This window comes from Fukomys damarensis, unplaced genomic scaffold (genome assembly GCF_012274545.1).
Source record: "Fukomys damarensis isolate Sample0158 unplaced genomic scaffold, DMR_v1.0_HiC HiC_scaffold_8, whole genome shotgun sequence".
NCBI classification, from domain to species: domain Eukaryota; kingdom Metazoa; phylum Chordata; class Mammalia; order Rodentia; family Bathyergidae; genus Fukomys; species Fukomys damarensis.
This window is the reverse complement of record NW_022900920.1, coordinates 5641372-5651519: the sequence shown is the minus strand read 5'-3', so window position 1 is coordinate 5651519 and position 10148 is coordinate 5641372. Positions and strand designations below refer to the sequence as shown.

The 10148-nt window shown below is 46.4% G+C and overlaps 2 protein-coding genes across 4 annotated transcripts in view; one reads left to right on the top strand and one right to left on the bottom strand.

The window, feature by feature from the left end:
- Tubgcp2 (tubulin gamma complex associated protein 2) overlaps positions 1 to 7260 on the bottom strand; it is a 25492-nt gene extending 18232 nt beyond the window's left edge. For 2 of the 3 annotated variants that reach the window (XM_010620145.3, XM_010620131.3), the window contains exons 1-4: positions 7162 to 7246; positions 2498 to 2657; positions 1286 to 1411; positions 527 to 703 (exon numbers count right to left, since the gene is read on the bottom strand). In XM_010620145.3, the coding sequence (XP_010618447.1) occupies positions 527 to 703; positions 1286 to 1411; positions 2498 to 2647 (453 nt within the window). In that variant the 5' untranslated portion in view covers positions 2648 to 2657; positions 7162 to 7246. Of the gene's footprint in view, positions 1 to 526; positions 704 to 1285; positions 1412 to 2497; positions 2658 to 7161 lie in introns of all 3 variants that reach the window. The other variant, XM_010620140.3, reaches the window with a different exon arrangement.
- Positions 7261 to 7284: 24 nt separating this feature from the next.
- Positions 7285 to 10148, top strand: part of Znf511 (zinc finger protein 511) — a 4077-nt gene continuing 1213 nt past the window's right edge. Inside the window, exons 1-4 of the mRNA XM_010620122.2 lie at positions 7285 to 7463; positions 7730 to 7803; positions 8244 to 8445; positions 8521 to 8645. Of these exons, the coding sequence (XP_010618424.1) occupies positions 7311 to 7463; positions 7730 to 7803; positions 8244 to 8445; positions 8521 to 8645 (554 nt within the window). The 5' untranslated portion in view covers positions 7285 to 7310. The remainder of the gene's footprint in view (positions 7464 to 7729; positions 7804 to 8243; positions 8446 to 8520; positions 8646 to 10148) is intronic.

Genomic DNA, 10148 nt, shown 5'->3' with positions numbered 1-10148 from the left:
GCGGAGAGTAGTATTCCACTTTGTAGAAAAACCACATCTTCTTTATCCAGTTTCCAACTGATGGGCAGATGGGCTGTTTCCAAGTTTTAGCTATTACAAACTGTGCCACTATAAACATGGGTGCGCATATATCACTGTATTTTTTGTTATTTTTATTAATTTATTTTTTGGTACCAGAGATTGAACCCAGGACCTTGTGCTTTCAAGGCAGGTGGCAGAACCACTGAGCTAAATCCCAAGCCCCCTCTAATTTTGAGAGAGAGTTTTGCTAAGTCACCCAGGCTGGGCTTGCACTTAACAGTCCTCCTGCCTCAGCCTCCCAGAGTGCTGGGAGTACAGGCATACAACAGCATGCTTGGCTCAGATTCATTTTTATTTTCCTGGTACCGGGGCTTGATCTCAGGATCTTGTGCTTTCGAGGCAGGTGCAGCACCACTGGGCTAAATCCACGGCCCTCAGATTCATTTTTAATAAACTATAGACACACCTCAGGTGTTGCTTCTGTGAACTCTGGTGAACACAGTACCTGCTGCAGTGTGGAGCCTGTGGTCACACTGCCGAGCTGCTTCCTCAGCTCCTCGAGCTCCTGCACGGACATCTTGGACACTGTGGTAGGAACACTAAAACTGCTGGTGCTGCTGGCCATGGCAGTGGCTGCAAGTTCAGCTCTTTCTTTGGCATTCTGTTGCAAATACTGCAAAGTCTGAAAACACATGGGGTCAGTATGTGTATACCTGGCTTTTCTCCTAACTAAAACACCTACCCATGGGGGTAACTTTGCCCTCAAAGATGAGCTTTCTTCTACACTCCACCTACGGTTCCTGGGCTACAGCAACCACCATATCCCCTTATCTATCCTAGTGCTAGTGGTCTACACGTGCCTGGTGCATCCCTCCACCAGTGACAGAGAAGAGGGACCTAGCATGTCATTTGCTCTCTCCTCCACAATGATATGAGAAATGTGAAACAGGCAGCAGTCAGGCATGATTTTTGTAAAGCTAAAATGCTCAACACTAGAGTCACTACTACCAATGTCTCTCACATTTATGCCCATCCTGGATATTGTTCATTCTGATTTAAAAAAAAAAAAAGTGCTCAAATGTTACTGGCATGAAGCAGGGAAGGGCTGATGAATGAAGGGAGCAAGGCGGGTAGAAGGAATGTGAATGTGTGTAAGGCATAATCTACACTCCAGCAGGCTTCTGTGCACTATTTTTCCAAGCCATGACCAAAATGTTCCCAATGTTCTCGTGACAGCAGTAATGAGGGCAGCACAGGCATTTACCTCGTCTTCTGTGAGTTTTGACAAGAGGTACACCAGGGGGTCAAGGTTTCTTGTATTTTTAGATTTCAGTTCATCATATTTCTTTAGAAAGTCCTCAGGAGTACGAGAAAATTCTGCAATTTTGACCTCAAAAGCAAATGTGAGTGATTTAATGACAACAGTTAATCAAGCACTAGAAAAAACCTTCAAGAAAAACACAAAAATCAAAATGGAGTTAAATTAGATTAACTAAATAATCACACATCTCTGAAGTATAACTAAAACAACTCATTTAAATGTTCTGTCAAACCTATCTGGGGCCAGGGCTCATTGGTTCTGTCACCTGCCGAGTTCGATCCCCGGTACCCCACCCCACCCCCGCAAAAGAAACCTATCTGGAATTTCCTCTCATTTCACACCTTGACTCTATTCCCTCTGGAATTTATTGTCACGTACCAGCTCATGGCTGTCTCCTTCAGTGATTTATAATGTGCCATGACAACACACTAAATACAAGCATGTGAGCCAGGTGTGGTGGTACATGCCTGTAATCACAGCACTCTGCAGAGGCTGAAGCAGGAGGGTCACAAGTTCAAGCCCAGCCTGAGCAAATTAGTAAGAACTCGCCCCAGAAAGGGGAGGGGTGTATCTCAATGTGAAGCCCCTGGGTTCAATGCCCAATATCATAAAAGAGAAAAGTATATATTCATAAATTCTACTCCATTCAGTTTTTTCTGTCTTGGTGTCATCATTATGCTGTTTAAGTAAATAAAGCATTACAATAAGTATTTTAGAAATAAATTTCAAATTCAAATCCATCTTTTATTGAAGATTTAGAATTCTGAATTATGTATTATTTGAATAAAGAAATAAAGCTTCAAAGGATTTTATATAGTTAATACCAGTGGCTTCCCTTCTTAGCTCAAGAAATATCTGTGTGTCTGTGAGTTCCCTTCTTAGGGGACACAAATGAGTGTGTAACTCGGGGATCAAAGCAGACCTGCCTGGCCTTCACTGACTTGCCTGTACAATGGAGTCAGTGACAGTGGCTGCTACCAGGAGTCAGGATAATCACAGAGTGGAGTGCACATGTACTTGGCCCATGGAAAATCTGATAAGTGCCACTGGCCTCAGTCACTGGCAATGATCCCCACACATTCAACAGCCACCCCACACAACCCTGCACCAGGGATAGGCTCCTACCCCGGGCCTTCACCAGAGACAGTCACCCACCTTGGCACTGTGCGCAGAGACAGTTGTTGTAACATACGGAGTCCGGTTCTTCTGCAGCAGGTCAATGTAGACTTCAGCTCCATCGCCCCCATGGATGCGCAGCAAGCTGAGCAGCTCATTGACATCATGGTGAATCCGAAATTCACTCATGGTTTTAGCCCTGAGACATCAACATCAGAAAGTTTTCCTGTAAAAGTTCTCTAGATGTCCATAAACTTAAAACCCTACACAAAAACTTAAAACAATCAAATTTGACCAGTTTCTGGACTTATTATCAGGCCCGCCTAACCTCCACCTTCCTGTAGCTGTCTGCTCCCTTGCTGCCTCTGACTCAGGGACGTTCTGCTGTGTACCAGCTATCCTTATGGCATACCCCAGGGCATACCTCTTCAGACCCAGAGTCCTGGCTTCTATCATCAGTCATTCCCAGCCCACTTTGAAGCTTAGGGAGCATTCCAAATGGGTGATATAAAAGGTCCCCACAGGCCTTCCTCTCCTTTGCTAGGTGACTCCATCCATAGGTGGTCCTGGGCCAAGAGGAAGCTGTTTTGCTGCTTCAGTGGCTGTGGGCAGAGCTTCCTGGTCCAACTTGGACAGACACAGTGGCCCTGTTACTGGAAGGCCCAGGACCTACACAGGGAGTTTACATGGGCTGAGGCTACTGCACCTAACCCTACACAGATATTAAAGTAAGTTCCAACCCGAGGCCATGCCCAGTTCTCAGACCCTGAACTATTCAGCAACAGTTCCATCCACAGCTCCAGTTTTGCATTCTTACTGCACTCAGGAACCTGGAATGTCTTCTTTCCTGGCTCAGACTTGCCTAACTACTACAATGTTTAGTAGATTTCTGAACATTCATTATGCACCCAAGCTGGATGGCTCCATCAACAGCTCTGTCTGCCCTGTCAGTTGGTATGTACTAGAGTCTGTCATTGAACTCAAAAATTTCTGAGACCAAAACCTTACCTTAGGGGACACCAAAATAGCATAAAGAGTTCTTAACTAATGTCCTAGTGGACAGCAGCCAACTGCACAGACTTCCACTCTACCACTGACATCTGGGTTAGTCAGCCATTTTCAGGAGTGCTGATAAAGGCCATTAATACAAATATATATGGGCATTAGCCATTGATTCAAAAATAGGCCTAAGCAAATTTTATGAGCTTCACATAAACTTAATATGAGATGTGATCAAAATATGTGGCAAATATTTACATTAAAAATCATTACAGTAGCCGGGCATGGTGGTGCATGCCTGTAATCCCAGCACTTGGGAGGCTGAGGCAGGAGGATTACTGTGAGTTTGAGACCAGCCTGGGCTACATAGTGAGTTCCAGGTCAGTCTCAGCTACATAATGAGTGTCTCAACACTCCCCCACAAAAAATCATTACAGTAGCCGGGCATGGTGGTGCATGCCTGTAATCCCAGCACTTGGGAGGCTGAGGCAGGAGGATTACTGTGAGTTTGAGACCAGCCTGGGCTACATAGTGAGTTCCAGGTCAGTCTCAGCTACATAATGAGTGTCTCAACACTCCCCCACAAAAAATCATTACAGTCCAAGGTACAGTGCCACCAATCCCCCTCAAAATACTCTTCCTTTGGATTTAGCTCACTGGTGCTGCCACCTGCCTTGAAAGCGCAAGATCCCAAGTTCCATCCCCAGTATCAAAAACAACAAAAAAACTTCCTTACTTTGAACACACTTATCCCATTGCTCCTGCCACTTTCTGAGGCAGTTCTAGAAGTCCTCTTTTATGTTTTTATAAGAAGTGATTCAAAATACAGTGAAAGCTGCTGCCAAGTGTCACCCAACAGAAAGGCAGGCTGGTAAAGACATTACAGCGTGCCCTCATGTGCCTGTGTACTGGATCTGGCATGATGGTACTTCTGGCTCTTCCCCAAAGTCAAAATGACCACAAAAGGTAAATGTTTTGAAACGAGGCAACATAACAGCTCTTCAGTGTAAATAAAGGCACTCACGAAAGAGGACTTTTAGAACTGCTTCAGAAAATGCCAAGAATGAGAGGATAAATGTGTTCAAACTGAGGGAGTGCATTTAAGGGGGATTAATGGCAATAGTCTTTTACTGTAACATATTTTTAAAAATTTAAAATATTCATGTGTTTTTCAGTGATATCTCATACCTATACAAGGGTTAATTTCAGATCCACAAGTAACAGAATCTCTGGAAATTAGGTGGAACCAATTATATCTGTGAATTTTCTGACATGGTATTGCAACAAATTCTCAAAAGCTCTGTGACTTACGGAAGGTCAAGAATCACTGGGCTGACACAGTGTTAACACAAGCCATGAGTTAAACAGAGTTCAAGAATAGGGGACTCACTACACACTCCTGAGTATGTGAATTCACTACACAATATCATCTTGGAACTTGACCTTAAGCACTACACCCTAACCCTGTATGATGGAAAATAATTTCTTGGCATATAAACCTTCACATTGGTCAAGGCAGGTACTTTCATGAATGAAAGCAGAAGGATAAGCCTGAACTGGTGCTCAAGTTCCCAGCACAGACACTTTCCAATTAAGAGGCACTCATCACATCCAAGAAAGAAATTCAAGACCACCTAAGCATGAGCTATGGAGTATCAGGCAATCTGACCCTGAGAGCCACCTGTGTGCTGTGGCCCCTGGGCAAGGAAGGAGCTTGTCCTCTGTAAGCTTCCACTGAAGAGGGGGAGTAATATTGTATATCCCTGCTGAGCTGCTGTAGAGATTAAATAAAATCATTATTTTTATTGTTTTTTTCTTTTTTAGATAGGGTCTTGCTATGTAGTTTAGGTTGGTCTTGAACTCACTATGTAGCCAAGGCTGGCCTTGAGCTCGAGCTAGCAGTGATCCTTCTGCCTCAGCCTCCTGAGTGCTGGGATTATAAGCATGCACCACCATGCTCAACTCAAAAATCCTTCTTATAAAGTACCAAAGGAATCAAGTAATAAATTTCTGTTCTACTGTAAGTAGGAAAGCCAGAAAAACAATTGTTACTGTTACTACAAAAGCCAACCACCTGTAAATATTTATTCTGGTTTTACAAAAGGAAAATTGGGCCTGAATCAATAGACTTAAACTGACGGTTACCTTCTTATGAGTTATAAGGAGCCCTTAAATGAGATACCATAAACTACTTGAAAGCAGAAAGACATATGAAACTTCTCCACACACTTCTTGAATTCAAGGGCAACCAGTTTTGTTTGTTTGTTTGTTTTTTTAAATCCACATTCTATAAGGCTTTCAGAGGCCTGCAAATTGTTCTGTATTTTGGTCAAGTTAGATGGCCAGGCAAGTTCTCACCAACACAAAGCACCCTACATCATATATATGAGAGCTATTCCTGAGGAAAGATCATCTAATTGGGTACTTATTTTAAAACTGTCTTCAGGAAACTTTTGAGGTGCAAACAAACACTCAGATATTCCCACAAGTATTAATCCTGTTCTGCCTGAGTTGGGGGGCAATTCCTACAAGAAGACAGCTCTCAAGGAGCATCTCTCCTAGAACCTCTGCAAATAGCCTGGGACAACTCTTGGTTGTCACAGTAACTGAAAGGGTGCTCTTGACTGAGTGCACGGGCCAGTATGCTGTCTACACGAATGTCCTCTCACAGCCAAAATACCAGCGTCCTCGCTGAAGAGCACAGTTGTGAACAAGTTTTATCAACTGCTACAGCTTACTGTAAGGACCTTTTTGATGCTCCTGAGTTCCTATTTCTATCAGTCACCAGAGATGTCCATGATTGGACAGAACTTATCGGGTATAGGTTACATTCCACCACGAACAAATTATTAGCTGCACACCCCCAGTGAACAGTGGTTAAAACAAGGAGGGAAGTGAAGAAGGTCCTTTGAAAGCTCCAAGCGAACTGGATAAAATGGCCTGAAAAAACATTATTTTACAACTTGTGAAATGTCAAGAACTCATGCTACACAAAAAAGACTGTACTGAAGCTCTTCTAGGCCTAAAAATGACTGATTTGGGACATGGTCACAAACCTTCATATCTAAGGTAGAAACGACAAAAAAGTCTTAATTTATCCACTAAGGAAACAGCGACTTCTCTTCCTTCAGTTTGCACACATATGCATACAAGCCCCGCTCAATCCAGGTGCCCGTGCTCCCCTGAAGATCGCAATCGCTAGGCCCTCCCGGTGTCCTCAGCAGCCGTTTTGACTAGGAAAAGGTTTCCTCTGACACTTGTCTCTCCTGAGCAGCAGCGGGCTCCTGAGTGGCAAGAACCGCTCCCAAGCGTTTCAGCCCTGAACACCGAGCACTTGCTGCGGCCCGGTGCAGGAGACTAGAAAGGCAGAGCCCAACACAGGCTGGCCTGGGGCTCTGGACTGTAAGGAGAAAAGGGTCCCCCACACCGGAACTTCTCAAAGACCACCGACTCCGGGTGGGCGACTATATAAGACGCTGGAAAAGGCCAGAGTCGGGCGGATCCAGCGGGTACAAGCGCTGGGGGTGAGCCGGGCGCTTGCTTCTGGTCCGAGTGGCTGCAGAACAGGCGGGAGCGGAGAGCGGGAAAAGACGCTCACGGACCCGCCAGACTCTCCGCCGCCCACCCTAAGGCCGGTCCCCTCCAGCCTCAAGGCCTTAGGACCTGCCCCGCCCTGACGCTCCCACCAGGACTCTGCAACCCACCTCACGCGCTAGATTCCGGCCCCAGGGTCCAGCAGACTCACCGCAGCCAGCCGCGCCCCGTCCGCGCCTCTACCGGAAGCGCGTGACGTCACGTCCGGCCCCGCCCCTTGGACGGTGGCTGACAGGCTGCTCCGCCGGTGCCCAGGGTGATGCTGCTCCCCCAGACGCTCCGGGCACGCCTGGCTGGGGCGCCGGGGGCAGCCGAGCCACTGCCCGTGGAGCGGAACCCCGCGGCCCGAGCGTCGCCCTTCGGCTTCCTACCGCGTCTGGTACGTTTCCCGAGGGAACACGAGTTCTTCGAGGTGAGTGCGTTAAGGCGGAGGAAAGCGGCGGTCTGTGGGACGCCGGAGTCTGAGCTGGCGGCGGGGCCTGAGCGTGTGGGAGCGCTCAGCGGCGGGGGTCCAGGCCTGACGCGGTGGGTGCACTTGTCCCGGAGGGCGTGATGTAACGCTGTGGGTTCGCCAGGGGCGGAGCGCAAGCTGGGGGTTCTTGAGTGCAGGCTGGGGTCTAACACTGTGAGGCCGAGGTTCTAGACCCGAGCGCTGCACGTGGCACTTGTCTGATATAGGACGGGGACGTGCAGCGGCACCTGTACCTGCAGGATGTGCTTACCCAGGTGGCCGAGGAACCGGAGAAGTCCAGGTAAGCAGCTCAACCCGCACCTCTTCCCTGGTGCCGCCCCTCGGCCGCTCCTGGGGCTGCCACTTGCAGCGCAAGGCTCAGATTCCTTGGAGGCAGACCTCGGGGTGCAGGCACTTGGTATTGCCCTGCTGTTTACAACAAAATACAATCTTAGTTTGGCTGGCTTCTCAACGAATTATGTTTGTGGAAATTTTAATTCTTAAAGAAATAGGGATTAGGCCAGGCATGGTGGCGCATGACTGCACTCTGCAAGGCTGAGGCAGGAGGATCACAATGAGTTCTAGGCCAGCCTGAACTACATAGCAGGACCCTGTCCTCCCAGAAAAAGTAGGGATTAGGACTGTAAGGACACTCCCAGGGTTAAACCGGGCTTCTTAACGGTCATCTGGGAAGAAAGTCCTGCTCTAATTGGCTGTGGTGAGACAAGTCTCCTTTCCCAGGGTGCCCGAGTTCACCTGTCAGGTGGCAGGCTGCTGCCAAGTGTTTGCTGCTCTGGAAGACTACCAGCACCACTACCATATGATGCACGGGAACGCCTGCTCACTGTGTAGCCGAGCCTTCCCCTCTGAGCACTTGCTAGATGCCCACATTCTGGAGTGGCACGATTCACTCTTCCAGATCCTGGCAGAAAGACAAGACATGGTATGTGGCAGGAACAGCCTGGGCACATGCATAGTGTGGGCTAGGGCCAAGGTAGTGATATACTGTTCTTTTTAGTACCGGTGCTTGGTTGAAGGCTGCCCTGAGAAATTCAAGACCACCCAGGACCGGAAGGATCACATGGTGAGGCTCCATCTCTACCCTGCAGATTTCCGGTTTGATAAGCCCAAGACCAACAGAGGGTACGTGGGGGACTGTGCTGTTTCCACCCTCGGTCTTGGAAAGGCATAAGGATAAGCTCAAATGCTAGATGCTGTAGTCAAGCCTAATGTAGTATCTATCTGCAGGTAGCTGAAATCCAGGTGATAGAGGTTAGTATCCAAGTGGGTTATGCAAATAGGGGTCTGCTATTTATCTCCTCCCACAGAACAGACAAGAGGGGAGCTCCTGGCTAGGAGGTAGAGATGAGGGGGTACAGGCGTGACAGGCACCTCCTTTCGCTGCTCATACTTGGGCAGTACCTCCTTTGCACATCTCAGAGGCTAGAGGAGCAGCCCACTGGAGCAGGGGACCTCAAGATTGATCTCAGGCTGTTAGCCCATAGGGTCTTGTGACCTTTCTTTTCTTTTCTTTTTTTTTTGGTACTAGGCTCAAACTTGGGACCTTGCGCTTGGGAGGCGGGAAGCAGGAGGCAGGAGGCAGAACCACTGAGCTAAATCCCTGGCCCTGTGGCTTTCCATTTTTTCCCTGCACCTAGGTTTAGAAACTTGACCTAGGTTTAGAAAATAACCATGTTTTACATGAGGGTACACCATGGAAAAGCCCCGAGGAATAATTTATGAAGTGTGTTTTATTTTTTTGAACCTGTTTAATCCTAAAATGACTTTTTAATTTTTAGTTTTATTGGTATATTTAAGGTATACAATATAATGACATTCATCATTGGAAGTTTGCACCTTTGCATAATCCATCTTGGTTCTTATTTTTTCCCCATTCCCTTGTTTTTTCTTTTCTTTTATTTGGTACAGGGGATCAAACTCAGGACCTTGCACTTGCGAGTCAGGCAGCCGAACCACCACTGGTCTAAATCCCTGACCCTTTTTTTTTAATGATTCTTTTCAGGGAAACCTTTATAACTATATAAAAACTGCATTGATTGGAGTCATTTCAGACTTCTTGTTTTCCCAAGTAGTATTTTGCTGTTTAAAGTAAAACAATTGGCGAACCCATTGCAATGTGGAAGGCTGCATAAGAACCTAATTCTTCAGTAATTTTTTCCCTATGTGATTATTTTAAGGAGAAAAACCTTACAATGCTGATCATCACATTGATAATAGAGACTACTTTATAATCTCTGGTTAATTTTAGAAAATATTTCCATCATGCAAGATGTTTGGCATTATTGGTTGGCATTTCTGCATAGCAGCAGGAAAATGCTATTTTCAAAAAACAAAGTATCATTGTAATTAAACTTAAAAAATTTAGGACTTTTCTAAACAATAACCTTGTCATAGCATTCTCTTTTTTTTTTTTCTAGTGGCCTGAAAACAGCACTATAAAATTAAGACTATGCCAGATCATAAGAAAATGTCTTAATAAGAAAATTCTTTTGGCTTGGTGTGGTGACGCACGCCTGTAATCCTAGCACTTGGGAGGCTGAAGCAGGAGGATTGCTGTGAGTTCGAGACCAGCCTGGGCTACATAGTGAGTTCCAGGTCAGTCTCAACTACATAGTGAAACCCTGT